The sequence below is a fragment of the Akebia trifoliata genome, chromosome 1 (genome assembly GCF_017979445.1).
Source record: "Akebia trifoliata isolate Shusen 1 chromosome 1, ASM1797944v1, whole genome shotgun sequence".
NCBI lineage: Eukaryota > Viridiplantae > Streptophyta > Magnoliopsida > Ranunculales > Lardizabalaceae > Akebia > Akebia trifoliata.
In genome coordinates, this window is record NC_141375.1 from 20834178 (window position 1) to 20852549 (window position 18372).

General features: G+C 34.7%; 1 protein-coding gene across 1 annotated transcript; it reads left to right on the forward strand.

Moving 5' to 3' along the window:
* The first annotated feature begins 1325 nt into the window (after nucleotides 1-1325).
* Nucleotides 1326-3674, forward strand: LOC147410894 (uncharacterized protein PHLOEM PROTEIN 2-LIKE A4-like). The gene is made up of 3 exons (XM_086441442.1): nucleotides 1326-1654; nucleotides 2037-2158; nucleotides 3197-3674. Exons 1-3 carry the CDS (start codon nucleotides 1370-1372, stop codon nucleotides 3582-3584), a joined length of 795 nt encoding a protein of 264 aa, XP_086297568.1. The 5' UTR covers nucleotides 1326-1369; the 3' UTR covers nucleotides 3585-3674.
* The last annotated feature ends 14698 nt before the right edge of the window (nucleotides 3675-18372 follow it).

Genomic DNA, 18372 nt, shown 5'->3' on the forward strand with positions numbered 1-18372 from the left:
AATGAATTTGAAATTTTTTGATTAAAAATTAAAATTTGGGAAAATTACGTAAAAATGATAAAAATGATCAAAATCAATCATTTCCAACTTCTTAATCATGAGATTTGAATGTTGAAAATAAAGTCTTGAGGGAGTACCATATTCAGGGATTAATAATTAAATCGGTGATTAATTCACCGATTTAATCAGCTAGTCCCTTATTTGGATTATGAGAATTTTATGATTTGATAGCCAGGAGACTACTAACATCTTTTGCTAGGCAAGCAAGGGTTATTGGCCATCAAACCCATAAAACAATCTCTCCAATATTCAAAAAATAAATCGTCACCGAAAGTAGCAATAGTTCATTCGATTCAGTCTTTTTTTTTTTTTTTTTGGGTATCAAATCCTAGGGATTCGTTGTAGGTAATTGACATAAAGAAACATGCTAACAAAAAATATGAATTTTGATCCTAGAAATAGCTGGCAATCAACACATCCAACGACAAAGATCATACCATCTTGAGTTAAGGAGCTGAGATGTGTTCATGATCTTTTGAGCTGAGATGTGTTCATGATCTTGTTTCTCAAAACAACCATCTTTCGGCAACATGGAATAAAGTAAGGTTCCTTTGCCCACTAGTGTTTATAGAGTTTCTAAGAGATGAGAATAACTTTTGACACATCTTTAAAGGAGAATATAATCCAAACCAACCATGTCAAATAATGAAGAATCAAATCAAAAGATCAAAACTAAGAGTATACTAAGACTTCGCTGCATTGGGTCAGACCCAATATCAAGTCCCATCCCCTATTAAATAGTATTGGGTTTGGAGCGGGCATAGATATCTGATATTAATCCATACAAATATGATATATATATTTTTTATATACTAAAATGGGTAAATATTTTGTCAAACTTTCTGATTCAGATATGTTTTTTTAATTTTAAATAGGCTGATTTACCAAAACGTGTGTTAAAAAGTGTGCAATTCCCATTTCAATACACTATTCATTTTAATTCCTAAACTGGAAAATTATTGTTTATGAAATTAATTATTTTTACTAAATAGCAAAAAAAAAAAAATAAAAAAAGGTAAATTACAAAATGATCCTTGGAAGTATTTAAAAAATGGAATATACCTGTTTGGTATTTATTTTTGTTTGTCAATTTGGGTTGGATCAGGATGTAAGTGAGGTAAGATCCAATAATGACCCAATCCAATAAGATATTGAACTGGGTTTGAACCGATCCAGTTATTATCAGATTAACGACCCAGATGGATGATGGATTCTAACATGATCCAATAGCCTTGTTATTGCTATAAAAAGCAGTGATGGTGCAGGGAAAAGGAAGAGGAAGAGGAAGAGGAAGAGGAAGAAAGGAAAGATGGGGGCAAACACTTCAAGCTATGAGACTCCTAAGCCTACTACAGATAAGACTCCTCCGAAGCCTACTACAGATGAGACTCCTCCTAGGCCTACTGTCGAGCACAGAGAAGAAGTCATCATAAGAGATGTCGGTATAACTAAAACGGAGAAAAGAGTAGAGAAGAAGCTCCCCCACAACTATGAAATCATCATAAGAGATGCAGGCTCACCCATCAACTACTCCTCCATAGACAACCTCTATGAACATCTCTACTCTGGTGTCTTCTTAAACCAGAAGAGAAAGGTAAGTTTCTACCCACACCCACATACATATGGTAGACCCACAAACTAAATATCAGCCTGATTGATCTCTTCTAGCCATTTTGATTAGATTTTTTTATTTTTTATTTTAATCATAAATAAAAATTCCAACAGGTCAAGCATTTGTGGGTTTTAAGTGGTCTTTTATTTGAGGTTCATAAGAATGCTATAAAATTAATTATAAAATCCAAAATGCAACACTATCTAAGATATCCATTTTGGTAAAAATAAATAAATACCACAATGGGTATGTAGCTTTTTAGATAAATACTTCAAAACATGGGTGTACTAATATTATTTTGCTAGTTTTCCACATAATATATACTTGATTAAAGGTTCACTATATATTGTTTTTGCTGATGTAGAAATACTGGGTTGAGAAGAACTATGGACACAACTGTTTCATGTTGTTTGCAAGGGAACTTTCAATCACCTGGGGAGATGACTGGCGTCACTGGCAATGGCTTTGTGTGACAGAACCAACAAGGTTTAAGTTTCTTTACTCATATATTTTTCTTCTACCTTCTTATGTTTCTCATTAACTCCAAGAAAAATTGGTAAGGAGAGAGGTTCATCAATTTACGAAACTTATGAGGGCCCAAAACTTTAACAACTAAATCTACATAAAATAAATTGAGAAATTTACAAGAAAGTGATCAACTTTTGAGGAATTTACGATTCTGGCTCCCTGTTCATTTTAATTACCAAAACTTGAACAATAACGAATTTGGGTGTTTTTAAAGTGATTATTTCGCAGGTTTACAGTGACAATTTCATTTTAAACTTGCGAAATAGTCACTTTGTCCTGAATACATTTTTTAGCGAAAACGTGATTGTCCATGTTTTAGTAATTAAAATGAACAGTGAGCCCAAATAGTAAATAACTCATTTTCAGCTCACGAAATAGTAATTCACCCTAAAATAAATTGAGAGATTTATAAAATGGAAGAGAAAAATGGGTAAATTACTGTGCCAATCAGGTTTTCAAAATACATAGGAAAAATATATATTGATGTTTTATAATTATGTAAATAATTTTTTACACAAACAGATCAAATTGCACGGTTCAAAATGTAAATTTATCTTTATATCCCCCCATTCATTCAAAATCAAAGAGGTATGAAGATAAATTTACAATTTACAATTTTTGAGCAATATTTACTCTCTCAATGCCATTCTAGACACATTATTCATTTTAATTCTGAAAATGGTAATTCTACCATTTTTGAAATTATAATATTTCAAGTAAGTTGGGAAAATTTTACTTTTTATGAAATAATAAATATTTTCTGCTTTAATGTTAGTAAGTCATTAAAAAATATTCAGCTTTATAAAATAGTAAAATTTTCCCTATCTATTTAAGATATTATAATTTCAAAAAGGGTATATTCTTCGTTTTTCGAAATTAAAATGAACAATGCGCTGAAATAGGAACTTCACAATTTTCAGCAGATGTTCCCAATGAATCACATAACGTAAGATCTAGTTTTGTTCCTAATGCTTGATTTTATAATTATCTTCACAGTGATAATGAACTTGTTCAATTGGCTCAAGTTGAAGTGGCCGAACTCTTAAACGTGTGTTGGCTTGAGGTGAGGGGGAAGTTCGATTTGTCGAACCTCTCTCCAAAAACCATGTACGAGGTTGTATTTATGGTGATGTTGAAATATCCATCATACGGGTGGGAGGTACCGATTAACCTTAGACTTGAACTCCCAAATGGTAAAACACAAGAACGGAAGGAGACTCTTTGGGACAAGCCCCAAGCACAATGGTTAGAGCTTAAAGTAGGAGAATTTGAATCATCTCCTAATGAAATTGGAGAAATGAATTTCTCTTTGATAGAATATGATGGAGGCCAATGGAAACGAGGGCTCATCATCAAAGGTGTTGTTGTTCGGCCTAAGAACTAATTGAAGACTCAGTCGTGTTATGCAGTTGTAACTAAGGTGTTAAATTTCTATTTCAGTTAGTCTGAAAATGAAAATATTGTTGTTTCTGAATACTGATTTCTTATGGCAGAGAGATGAGAAGTTCGAACAAATCTTGATTTTGAAATTGAATGTAATAGAAAAATATTACCTAAAAAGAAATGGTTGAGGCGTGCAAAAAACACTGTCTTAAAACGAAATTCGCCCCTGCTACGGTACCACAGTATGTAGGCGTTCGTTCTGCAGGATTCAACAACCCACATATCCAAAATGGTACTCTAAATTGGAACGTAACTTCAAACTCGACAATGTTGTGTGCTCTCACAACGAATAATAAATTATTGATATTCGAAAATATAAAATAGCAGAGAAATTAAGTGGTTAAAATCGACTAAACAATTTGATATAAATAAAAGAGAAAGTGACTGTTTAGAACAGTCACAAACCTTTCCGAACATACACATTGTGTTGGTTCAGAATAACACACTAGTTCAAAACAGATAATTAAAGTAAAAACGGGCATTTGTGCGCACCCACGTGAGGTGTAAATCTCGGATTTTGTACCCCCCCTGCGCGCACGCATTAAGGTTTTTGGACCGGTGGATCCAAATTCCAATTGAAACCTTGGGTTTTCCTCTTGGGCTCCCGTGTGCGCACATGAGCCCACCTATTACTTCTATCCCCTTTAAAGCTATTAGAAGCACAACTATTTAAGAATTGTAGATCAATTCTTCTCCTAGTCGATGTGGGACTAAAATTACTCAAGGCAAAAATAAAACTATCAACTAAACTTAAAGCAATAAAGTAAAAAGCATAAAGCATAAAGCATAAAGCATAAAGCATAAAGCATAAAGCAAACATGTGATTGAAATACCCTATGGTTAATAACTGATTTACCATATGGTTAAAACTAATTGAATATTAAAGGGTTTTCCAATTCAACCCTCTAAATTCCAACAAATATTTCTATCAGTGTGAAAATTAATACAATTTTTGGAAATGATAGAATATAGAAGAAATGTTCATTGACCCTAGATAAAACAAGCATTACAAAACTCTCATTAAGACATCAAGATATAATAAAGAATCATATGGAGTGTGATATTGAAGAACAACAAAATACATTAAAATACGATGAAATAGATAAGATAATTAACTAATCATAATTCATTTATACCGAAGGATGAATGTTATGTGCAATATTTTATTAGTAAATACAATGTGTAATTTACAAGTTTTTTTTTTTTTTCTAAAAGCAATTATGATTTTTTTTTTCTTTCAAAAAAACATATTTCAGTCAAAGTTTACCTTTCCTTGAAATTATACTTAAAATTTGATATTTCAGTTGAAATTCACTATTCATCGAAATATTTCACGAAATGAATAGTAAAATATATACAAAAAGAATTTGTCCATCAAAATTTCGTGTTGGAACTTGTGGAAATGAAAATATTTCGATAAATTTTATGGAAACATGTCGAAATTTAATATTATGGTTGTAACTCTTTCGGGGATCATACGTTATTTGTATAATATTGGATAACACATTTGTTACTTAGCTGCCTTGCTTGTGCAATTGTTAGAGGGGTTCAGGTTAAGGAGGTTGAACTTATTGGAGTTTACAAAGGGGGGGGGGGCAGACTAATAGGCTGAATCTTTTGGTATACATTATAAGGAGGGATGAACTTAAAGGACGAACCCCTTAGTGTCATTGTAAGGATGGACAGACTTAGAAGCTGAACCTCTTGGTGTTGTGTTATTAGAAGGGACGGACTAAGAGGCTGAATCTCTTGATATTGCATTATTAGGAGGGACAAATTAATGATGCCGAACCTTTGGTGTTATGTTATTACGAGGGACGGACTAGGAGGTTGAACCTCTTGATATTTTCTTAATAGGAGAGACAAAATAATGAGGTAGAACCCTTGGTGTTATGTTATTAAGAGAGACGGCCTAAAAGGCCGAACCTCTTGATATTGCCTTAATAAAAGGGATCGAATAATGAGGATGAACCCTTGGTGTCATGTTATTAAGAAGGACGAACTAAGAAGCTGAACCTCTTTGGTGTTGCCTTATTAGGAAGGATGGACTAAAGAGGTCGAACCTCTTTGATGTTGCCTTATTAAGGGGGAAGGACTAAAGAGGCCAAATCTCTTTTAGTGTTACCTTTTTAAGAGGGATGGATTAGAGGGGCCGATCTTCTTTTAGTATTGCCTTTTTAGGAGGCACGAAATAGTGAGGTTGAACCTCTTTATGCATTAGATTAGTGGTTTGGCCAATACTGGTCATACCCTTTCTTACCTATTTTGAATTGGATCCTTTAAGTTGTGTTTGATTCGGTAAGATTTGATTATCTAATTTTTTAAGTTACTAATCCCTAGGAAAGAATAATTTTGGTTCTTACAAAGCCCCCACTTAGGTCCTTGGATCTTGATGAGATCCTAGGTTCTAAGAATGACTCTCATTCCTTGGGATTAGTAAATTGTAAGGTTTGACTTTTTGAGTTGAGGGTTGCCCCTACACAACTCATTTGAGATGAAGTTTGAATCCTTGATCGTTGACTTATCATCAACCCCTCAAGTTGGGAGTTTCCTCAATGCAACTTGATTAATGTAAAGCGCTAGCGCTTAGTCGTAAACTTCACATTATGTTGAATTATTGAGTTGGTGGGTGCCTCTACCAACTCTATTAGTAGTGAAATTCAAATTCCTAATTATAGACTAGGTGTCATGCTGACCCTTAGAGTTGAGAGTCGGTTCCACGCAACTCTGTGGGTTTTTTTTTGCAGAGCACGGGTTTTTTCAATGTAGCCTATTTTGTTTTTGAGTGAAAGCTCTTTATTTGTAAAGCAATAACTTCTTTTGAGAGTGAAGGTATAGACATGAGAATGTTCATCCTTGAACCTCAATGCTACGTTGTTTGGAGTCGCCACCATTCTTTTTTGGAAATGGGTATGAATGGGCATTCGAATCGATTCTTTTGAAAATAATTTTTTCATGACATTGTAGTGATTTTCAATCATGAAAAAGATATGGTCTACCTAAGATCTAGGTAAGGGGATTCGGTTAGAGAATGAGGAAGGTGTTAAGCACCCTATTCTCTCCACCTAAGGTGGTTACCTTTAGATTTGGTCATTTTGAAAAAAGATTAACATAACAAGTAAAATGCATGAGATGCATGAAGTGGGTGGGTGCACATAGTGTATATGTACCCCTTTGAAAGAGGATTTAATATTTGTGTAGACATGAGGAATATCCTATAAGAGAGGATATCCTATAAAGTCATCACATTTTTATATGAATTGGAATGTTGGTTTAGGATTTTAGAGAAGTTCCATGAATGGAGTTTCCTTTAGATCTACAACCTTAACGCATGCATGCTTAGCTAGAAACTTAGTGTTTTAGCCCCATCAAGAGAGCTACACAATTCTTCATCATAGCCAAACATGTGTGATGTGTGTGCATAATGTACATTATGATGCATGATATGAGAATGGGTTAAAAAGGGGCTTCAACCTCCATCCTTTCAACCAAACCGCCTCAAGCATTCCATGCCCAAGGTTGAGGTTCAATCTACTCGGGATGAATGAGGGTTCTCCATTACATCCTAAATGTTTCTAAAAAGAAAAAGAGATGATTAGAAGAAGAAGATGCAAGTTAAAAGAAAATAAATAAACAACTATTATCCCACCTTGTCCCCTTGGAGGCCTTGAATGAACTTGAGCTTGAGAGATGAACTTGAGAGTTGAAGGATGTAGGTGAGGGTTGAGAGAGTTGAAGGTTGAGAGATGAGTAGAGATTTTGGTAGAGTTTTAGGTTGAAAGATAGGGGCTTGAGAGCATGAATTGTTCTTAGAAAATGAGGGTATTTATAGAGTTTTTGGAGAACTTTTGGGGATAAAGTGGTCCAACCCTAAAAATAAAGAAAATAGACATGAGATTTAAGTTATTTCTTTTTGGATTTTTCATTTGTATGGGGGTAAAGATGACATTTTTGAAGAAACCCTAAAATCATTCTTTGGTCCTTGATTTTTTGGTAAATAGAGGTGAGAGAACAAAAACACTTTTAGGAGGGTGAATAAGGGAGTGACATGTATAAAGGTGGAGTGGTAGGTAAAAAGTAGACCTTGTTCATTTGTAAATAACTCATAAAGCAATGGTAGAAGTATATTTTTGAAATGAATCAATGGGAGAACAAAAGTATTTTTGGGAGGGTGAATGAGAGTATGACATGTGTAAATGTGAAGTGGTAGGTGAAAAGTAGCCCTTGGTTCATTTGTAAATAACTCATAAAGCAAGGGTGGAAGTGTATTTTTGAAATGGACCAATGGGAGAACAAAAGTACTTTTGGGAGGGTGAATGGGAGCATGATATGTGTAAAGGTGAAGTGGTAGGTGAAAAGTAGTCCTTGGTTCATTTGTAAATAACTCATAAAGCAAGGGTGAAAGTGTATTTTTGAAATAGACCAATGGGAGAACTCTATGTATGTACTTGAAGATTCCCACCTTTTGAGAGCATAATGGGAAGTTCTCCCACCTTTATGGACTATTACCAAAGACCAAATAGCCTTTTTGGTTTGACTAAACTTTTTGAGACGGGTATTCTTGAGTTTTCACAAAAGGAAAGTTGACCCTCCAATTAGATGATGCATTGAGTATTGGGGATTAGGTTGGAGGAGGAAATAGACCTTGGTTATGGTATGGGTGATGGAGCGGTGAATGGAGAATGGTTACGGGTTAGGGACAAGGTTGAACATGCAAGCTATATGACATGATGTATGTATGCATGAATAATGATGCCAAGTGGCAATGCGGGTCCATTGAGAGGCTTAAGTCTAACTCGGAATCAATTCGAAGAAATTTGGATTTTCCTAACGGATTCGTGCAAATTGGGGTGTCTACAAAAGGCTCTTTAATTTTATAGTCGCTGTGATTCTGCAAAATGTCGACTTTAGAATTATGGCTCTTCGAGTTTATAGTCGCGGTGACTTGGTGTCATGTCGACTTTTTGAGTTAGAAGTTAGTTGGTGCCATATTGCTTCTTTGAGTTGGGATATTTTCAAGAAACTCAAAAATGTTTTATCGTAGATCGATTTACCAAGTTGGGATAATTCCGAGCAACTTGGATTTTTAAAAGTTGTAGGTCTGACTGTCTTGTTGACTCATCGAGTTGGGATAATTTCGAGTAACTTGGATTTTGAGCTATAGGTTTCACTATCGTACTAATTTACCAAGTTGGGATATTTCCAAGCAACTTGGGTTTTGAGAGTTGTAGGTCTGACTACCATGTTATGTTCTTAGTTTTATTACCTTACTAATTTACCAAATTGTTGGTCTGACTGCCATACTAAGATGTAGGTTTTACTGCCTTATGATATTACAAAGTTTTATGGGTTTGACTGTCATACTAAGATGTAGGTCTTACTATCTCACTTTTTACTAAATTGTGGGTTTAACTGTCATACTGAGATGTAGGTCTTACTACCTCACTATTCTACCAAGTTGTCTATAATTTCAAGTAGTTTGGGTCTTCATGGTTGTGGATCTGAATGCCGTACTAAGACGTACGTCTTACTACCTCACTATGTTACCAAGTTGAGCAACTTGGGTTTAGAAGTCGTATGATTGATTACTATGTTGACTTTTCAAGTTGGGATAGTTCCAAACAATTCAAGATTTGATGGAGTTTTGACTCCTAGTTGTTGGCTTGGTTTATCCTTCGCTCTTTATGGAAGTTTTCTTTCCTTAATATGACTCGGGACATTGTTGTTTTCATATTTTTTGAGACTTAAAATTGTAAAAAATAATGAAGAATAATCTATCTTTGCATAATTTAGGATTACCTTAACTGTAATTGATGTTGATCACTTTGAGTGGGCTTGAAGATGCATTTCGTTGGAGTATTGAGAGGATGAAAATTTTTTAGTCTCTTACTATTGTTTGAGTGGTGTCTCTCCTACACTCTGAAGTAGTTCTATTGCTGTTTCTTGAGTTCACCCAGATTTTGTATATATCATGATTGTCTATCGGAAGCATAAGAACAAGAGAATTTTTATGAGGTTTATGCATTCCTTCGAGCTCTAGGTAAAAAAGAAGATGAATGATTATTCTCCTTTTGAAAAAGATCAAGTCCAATATGGTTGATATCGAATATGAAAGACTTCTCATACTTAGAGTGCCTTCCTGATTAGCTTCCTCCTTTCGAGTTGTTTTGTGCGGTTTATCGAGAAGAGAAAATATCTGAATCTTCTTATGTATTGGCATCTTTTACTCCTTGACGTCTTCTCTAACTGAAGATCTTCTTCTATCCTGATCTGTAAGGAAAATGGTGGTTCTCTTTAATCTTTAATCGACAAGCAAACAAGTTGCTCGACTGGTTTTCCTTTTCCCAACTCCATCAGTACATTTAGTTATTCCTTATGCTTATTTAATACCAAGTTGAGTTCATGACAATCGATGAATTCATCATTATTTTCCTACTATTTACTACTCTGCTATTGGTTGATTTGTATTTATTGATTCTGTTTCTCCAGCTCATTCTATGTTGTTGATTGACTCGTTTGATATCTTTCCTTCCTGATGATGCAAATTATTGTAGAGAGATTTATTCCTTACTCTTGATTGTTCTACTGTAAAACCCCTAGTTTTCAATTCGTATCTTGAGAAAAATAAATAGTTAAATTTTAAGACAATCTTGAAAGTGGGACTTAGGGGTAAAACTTTAGGATGTTTCTGATCATTTTTAATGGAATCTGACCTCACCATTAGATTCAAAATGATCGAAAAACATACTTTAGCCTGTATGCACGCTCAAGTGCGAGTTCGAATAGAAAAGTTGCAAAATTCTCGATTATCGAGTCGGACCAGATTAAATAGTGACTTCTTGTTAGAGCAAGAATTTTTAAGATTTAATCATACCATTGAGTTCGTAACGAAAAATTATTGAATATGGACTATTTATTTGTCATTTTTGGAGCATAGAAAGTCGAATTATTGTCAAAAACGAAAATGACGTCAATTTTTGGGGCCACCTCAGGCCAAAAATATAAATTTTTGTTAGAGATAGAATTTATAGAAATTGACCACACCATTAGATCTGGAATAAAAAATTAGGCGAAATAGAGTATTCATTCGTCACTTTAGGAGTTCGGACGGTCAAGTTATCATCAAACGAAATAATAGGCGAAATACCGATTTCGTCCCAAATTTTATATAAATAAAATTTTAATTTTTTTTATACTTCGTTTTCTCCAACCCGTCCAATAGCCAACAAAATTTTAAAATTTTTTTTTCTTTTTTTTTTAACTTCAACCTCAGATCCACGACAAACGGCTCGCCGTCGTTGATCGACATAGAATAGAGAAACGTCTGCAGCCGTGTTCTTTATAAAATCCACCAAAATTCCTTCCGTTTTCTTGTCATTTTCACCTCGTATCATCAAAAAATAGGCGTATATATATACGGGGGTTTCGTAACTTCGACTTCGAATTTCATTTGTTTCGGGGTCAAACCGTCCTCCACCGCAGAAGGGAGAAAGGACGACGACATCGAGATCTTTGAAATCATCAGGTAAGTTTCAAAAATGAGCCACCTTGAAGTACGAATCACCTCGATTTCGGTTTTGTTCTCCTTGAGATTGTAAGGAACTCTTAATTTTTATTTGTAATCGTAGATTGTGAAAATTGCATTAAGAATTTTATAAAAAAATTTGTGATAAGTTTCCAAAAATATATAATTCAATTGATTATTTCAAATTTACGCCAGAACTTGCATGTTTGATATGTTTAACTGTATTTTACAAGAAAATGTATGTGGGTAGGATATCTCACTGGGTTATTTTCTTCAGTTGGGTCCTGTCCACCGCTCGAACCCCGTTTTGATATAAGTTTTGTATTTTTTTTTTATGTTATTAATAAAAATGAATTTCATAGTTGAAAAAAAATGATTCAATATTCAATGAACTCATATTGAGTTGATGAATATCAGAAAGTGGATAATTTATTTGAGAGATTGAAAACTGTGAAAAAAAAGAAAAAATGGGATGAAATAGTAAAATGTTAGAGTCACACTCGAGGGGTGATGTCTGCATTTTACATTGTTGTGTTGTGTGTAAGTTGGTGAACGGATATCTTGGGATAATGTTACTGGTTGCATGTTTATTTACTTTCTGTTAGCGCGAAGCGCTGTTTACATTTTCGTTCAGTTATTCATTTTAGGCTGGCTGGCCATAGTTGCATGGTAGGAAACTGGATATCCATTCTCAACCTTGTATTGTTAATTTCTCTTTTGTTTTCAAATTAAAATAATATATATATATGTAGCTATTTTGTGAGCTGTTAAAGAGTCTGTGAATGCTTGAAGGGATAGTGTGTCATATCGTCCGGAGTGGTGTACTATCCTAGGATGTACGGTAAGGACCACTAAGCTCATACGTGGTATGGGACACGTATGAGAGTGGAGTCACAACTATAATCTGGGTTATTACTCTCTATCTTTACCAGTGAACTTGTAATTTAAAGGTGGTCGTATACGAATGATTTGTATATTTGGGAATCACATGCACACCTGATAGGCATAAACGAAGATGATTAGTCAGTGATCACAAACAATCTATAGTAGTCGAACGTTCTCACACATCGAAAAGAGACCTATTGCTTACGGTCACGTCAAACGGCCAGCCTGAGCCGGATAAATGATCAACTAAATGTGGTAAATGTAGCGACTGACCACAAAATCAAAAACTAAAAGCCAAAGAAGAATTGTAACATCATGTCCCGATTGGGAGCAATCCAGTCGTGAATCCTAACTCTCTAATTTCAATACTCCACCATAGTGTATTATGTATCTGTTGTCTTACTTTGATATATAAAATGAAATGCATGTTTAATATTTCTATTTGGTCAATTAGATTTGTATAAAAAAGAGAATGCTATAGTGAGTACTGTTGATTGATGTAATGTTAGTTTTAAAATGTTCAATTTCTCATCCCTGGCTATATGTACCAGTTAATCATAGTTGCTTCTGTACAATTTTATATATTTTAAAATGATTCAGTATGTTTATTGGTTCATGTTAGAAGGGGTTATTAGCAGAAATTGTTTATTTCCTTACTGGTAACCATTGTTATTCACCCGTTCCTTCTTATTTTTTTTTAGCTTTAGAGCCTGCAGTTGGCGAGACAGGCGTAGAACCAACGAATGGGGACCATCTGATGGGTCAGATAAAAGTCCATAGTCTATTACCTGGTGAGTGCTGGGGTTATTTCTCCTAGTGGTGTCGGTTCGTCCAAGAGTAATATAGATTTTTGTTTTGAGCGTTAGGAATTTTATTAGAGTGAGGAATCTCTGTATAATGCTGTATATAAATTTTCTTCTTCCGCACTATGATCTATCGTACATTATTAGACGTATATAGGCTTTCATTACTATTATATTTTGTTTGTTTATATATAGGATTGTATGTCGTTTATCAAGTGCAGGTTGAACGCCTTGGAATGGTAACATAAACAGAGGAAACCATGCCGAAATTTTGAGGTGCCACCTAGTACCTCGAGATCTAACATGGGGATTTGTGTTAGCGTTTGGGAGGGTGTCACATCTACTTTGGGGTTGGGAACATCATTTGTGTTTTGAAAAAGTTTTTCCCCCAGACCATTGAATTGAGTTTGCAACCTTGCATTCTCTTGGTGTAGATTTGTCATGTTTTTCTGCTACTTTTGCATTTGGTTCTGCACCCTTTGGAGTTGATCTTGTAAATCCTGAAGAATTCACGCTTCGGTTTGTGGTTTGTCGGAGGTACTAACCATAAATGAGGGTGACGAAGAAGAAGATAAAAAGCTTTTTGAGGGGTATTGTATATGTGTGCGATCATCTAAAAATAATGTTCTACTGGTTTGACTTTAGCTAAATGGATAGCTACCTTGTCAAGGATTAAGAGTCTTCTTAGTTGAGAGTGCTACTTTGTAAAATAGACATCTAATTTGATCATTTACTTTGTATGCAATGTGTGTTGTGAATTTTTCTAAAGGAAAAAAATTAAGGGATCTGATTGGTGAAGGCTTTTAGTTTAAGAAAATAGTGTTGGAAGGTTTTATTTGAGAATGATATGAAAGTTGGTGAAGTAGGTTGGTAAAGGATTTTGGTTGGCGGGATCCTTAGGTTTGTTTTTTGTTTCCAACAGACGATACCAAAAAGTGTGAAGGTTTTTGGATATTCTATTTATCGAGATTCTTGTTTCATTTTATTTTTGGATCATCGATTTTTGTGTCAAAATAACTTAAGACTTCGATTATCTTGTCTGATTGACTTATTTTTTAATTGTCTTCCGCGTCACACTTCACTTGTAAAGACATCGGTGTGATGCCGGCCAAAGGACCTCTGATGTTCAAGTTAGAACTTAGAATAAGTTATAGAGTAACAAGAAGAAAGTAAGGCTAAGGGATTTTTGTGTGACTGGTGCCTTGTGTTTTGATGGGAGAGATTTCTCTATTTATATAGTCTTTTTAATGGTAGTAATAGGCTCATTTGTAACCATCCACCCATGTTGTTTAGCATTTATGACAATAAAGACCCATGATGTTTTGATGACATTGAAGACCCACTCTTTTTGGTTTTTGTAACTTAAATGAAGAGTAGTCTTAAATATATAACTGATCTAACTCGGTGGCAATTCAATTTCTGAATTGACTCAGTCGTGTTATGCAGTGGTAAATCTTTCGATCCTCGTACGTTATTTGAATAATATTGGATAACACTTTTGTTATTTAGTTTCCTTGCTCTTAAAATTGTTAGAGGGATTCAGGCTAAGGATGCCGAACCTGTTGGAGTTCACAATAAGGGGGTTAGACTCATAAGCTGAACCTTTTGGTATACATTATAAAGAGGGATGGATGTAAAAGTCAAATCCCTTGGTATATCATTGTAATGATGGACAAACTTGAGGCTGAACCTCTTGGCGTTGTTTGATTAGAAGGGACGAATTAAAAAGCTGAACCTCTTGATATTGCCTTATTAGGAGGGACGAATTAATAATGCCGAACCTTTGGTGTTATGTTATTAAGAGGGACAAACGAGGTGGTTGAACCTCTTGATATTTTCTTAGTAGGAGGGACGGAATAATGAGGCCAAACCTTTGGTGTTATTTTATTAAGAGGGATAGGCTAAGAGGCCGAATCTCTTGATATTGCCTTAATAGGAGAGACGGAGTTAGGGGTGTCAACAGGTACCCAATTACTCAGTTACCCGATGTATCTGAAATCAATTAATCGATCTTGGGTCCATTATAAAAGACCCAATTAATTTTTGGGTCAGTTATGGGTAGTCATCTTAAGGACCTATTAAGAATCAGGTCTCCATTGGCTAAGCGGGTAAATAAGATATTTTTATTTATTTTTTAATTATTTAAGATGATATTCCTATTTATTATTTAGTAGTATAATTAATTAAGATGATGTTTATATGAGTTTTTGGATGAAATTTAGAGAGTTGTGGTGTTGGATTACTAATGTTGTAATCCATTTGAGCAAAATGACCCTTAGTAATTAAGTCAAATTATTATTATTTTTATCTTAACAGGTACCCAATGGGTATTGGGTATTTGTTGGGTCGGTTCTGGTACCAAGGGTCACATACCCGGAATCAAAATCGATGTTTAAGTGTAGGTTTGGTTCTAGGTATACATGGAACCCATCCAAACTTGACCCATTGACACCCCTAGATGGAATAATGAGGCCAAACCCTTAGTGTTATGTTATTAAGAGGTATGGACTAAGTGGTCGGACCTCTTTGGTGTAACATTTTTAGAAGGAACAGAATAGAGGGCCCAAACCTCTTCGATGTTTCGTTATTTGGAGGGACGGAATAAAGGGGCCAAACCTTTTTGATGTTTCCTTATTTGGAGGATGGACTAGAGAGGTCGAACCTCTTCTAGTGTTTCCATTTTAGGAGGGACAGATTAGAGGGGCCGAACTTCTTTTAGTGTCACCTTTTTAGGAGGTACAAACTAGAGAGGCCGGCCCTCTTTTGGTGTTACCTTTTTAGGAGGGATGGAATAGTGAGGCTGAACCTCTTTATGTATTAGATAAGTGATTCAACCAATATTGGGCATACCCTTTCTTGCATATTTTGGATCGGATCCTTTGAGTCGGGTTTGATTTAGTAAGATTTGTTATTTTGGATCGGATCCTTTTCTCATCGGATGCCTATTCACATTGCATTTTTGGTCCATTTTACATTAGTTGAGTTGCCAATAGCAAATTTTCTTTAACACTAGTTGTGATACAATGGCATGCCCAATGGTTGAGAGGATGGCCTATTGGATGGCTTGCTTAATGGCCTGTCCAATGACCTATCAGATGGTCTGTTCAATGGCTTGTCCAATGACCTGATAGATGGCCTATCCAATGGTTTGTTGGATGGCCTGCCTAATGGCCTGTCCAATGACCTGTCAGATGGCCTGACAGATAGCTTGTCTAATGGCTTGTCCAATTTTTGGTATCATGGATTTCAATCTCACAAAGAATAATTATCACTAATGCAAGGGGTACCTGGTGCATATGTCGAGTTTGTTGTTTTAACTTGGTTCCTTGAAATACTTGGAACTCTACACAATTTTTATTTATTTATGATAGAATGCTAGCTAAAAAGTTGAATATGACTTTTAATGAGGTTTAGAGATGGATGGTGAATTTTGTGAAAAATATAAGTATATATTTTCCGTGTTTAATTCCATTAGTCATTTATTTGAAATATTTTATTTTTACAGGTACTGTATACTTTTTACAGGTATTTAGGATGACAAAGTTTTATGTTGTTTTTGTTGGAAGTAGACCTAAGATTTATACAACGTGGGAAGAATGTCATAAGTGTAAAAATGGGTACATGGGTAGTTGTTTTAAAGCGTTTCGCACATTTGAAGAAGCTGAGAGGCATCTATTGGTTTACAATCAACTTTACTATGGAAACCCAACACAATTCCCTAAAGAAAGGCATGGGCTAGGGAATAAGTCACAAATCCTTGAAGAAAGTCAATGACTTACAAATAGATCATATAACTACGAATGTCTATTGCATTACATAATTTTTTCTTTTTGTTGTGTTTATATTTGTATTAATAATGTCTAAATTTATCCAATAGAAGTTTGTCTGTTAGTAGTAATATTTAAAAGACTAAGTGTGGTTAATCTTTTGTCATCCTGAATACTCTATTAATGGTTCAATGAATGGTAAGTCTTTTGCCATTATGAAATGGAGAATAATTTTACTATTTCTTTATTTTTTTATTGCACCTTCCATGTTTTAATAGATGGAATCTAGGATGATCAAAGGGGAATGGAATGGGTTGCTAATAGCAAATTTTCTTTAACACTAGTTGTGAAACGATGGTTTGCTTAATGGCTGAGAGGATGTCCTACTAGATGGCTTGTTCAATGGCCGAGAGGATGGCCTACGCAATGGCCAGTCCAATGGTTGAGCGGATGACCAATAGGATGGCCTGCCAAATGGATGAGCAGATGGCCTGTCCAATGGCCGAGTGGATAGCCTGCCCAATGGCCAAGAGGATGGCCTATCCATTGGCCAAGCGAATGGCCTAGCCAACCAAAAATAAGGATTAATTTAGAAATTTGAATTAATTCATCCCCATGGGATTGTACATCTCATTCTCAACACCCTGTGTATGCCACTTAGGGTACATCTCATTAATTTTATTAAATTTTTTTATTGTAAAAGATGATGAAAACTACAAACTAACAGAATAGTTAAAAGAAAAATAATCAAAATTCATTTTATTTGTGTTAGTAAGGGTTTTTTACAGTATAGGAATAAAACCAATGCGGAACCTATGTTTCACTAGCAATCCAAATAAAATCAGTTAGGCTCAAATGTTACCAACATCCTTGCAGGAAACATTAACCACAAAGTAAATTAAGAATAAGGAAAAAAGTGCAGACTGATTCAAGTAATGAACATAATACATGTTCTAGCTCATCCATGTATATTTACTTTTCCACTACTACCACTACAACCTCAAAATTTCATTACAAAAATAATAAACACATCATAAATCCATTAGCATCCTACGCTCCACTTTCCTCTGTCCCAAATTCATCTGTAGAGTAGTGACGACCAACTAGGCCACCATAATGATTGTCGATGGCATAGAGTTCATATACATGAGAGGATAACTGTTTAAGGTGGCTACAAATTCCTGTTTTGTCATGTTCTTCATCTATTCAAGTTCTTTCTCATATGTGCTTTGTAGAATATAAAAAGAAAAATTAAATAAATATAAAAGCTGGTTTTGATCATGTTGATCTTCTATAGTTACAAAAGGAATAAAGAACCTTTACATGAGAAAACTAAACCCACTTATAGGGAAATTTATATGAGTTGAAGGACCCTAGTACTTGAGTGCAGCTAAATCATAAGTCTTAGTTGCCTTTTCTTCCATATCATACCCACCTGTACAACAACCAATGTTACTTAGTACATTGTTACTGATGCACAATATAAAAAATCTTATGTGAAAATCAAGAAAGATTTATCAGAAATTGAAAGAAAACTGAAAAGAAATTTCCAACTTACTAAGCCATTGGGCAAGCCGTCCTCTTGGCCATTGGACATGCCATTTTCCTATAGATAAATCAATCAAAATAGGTAATTTAAGAAATAGATAAATCAACAAGAGCATAGCTCGAACGATGCCATACACGTTAAAAGAGATAATTTAAGAAACTCCAATTTCTATTGCATCTACAATTTATGTATCCAGTTGA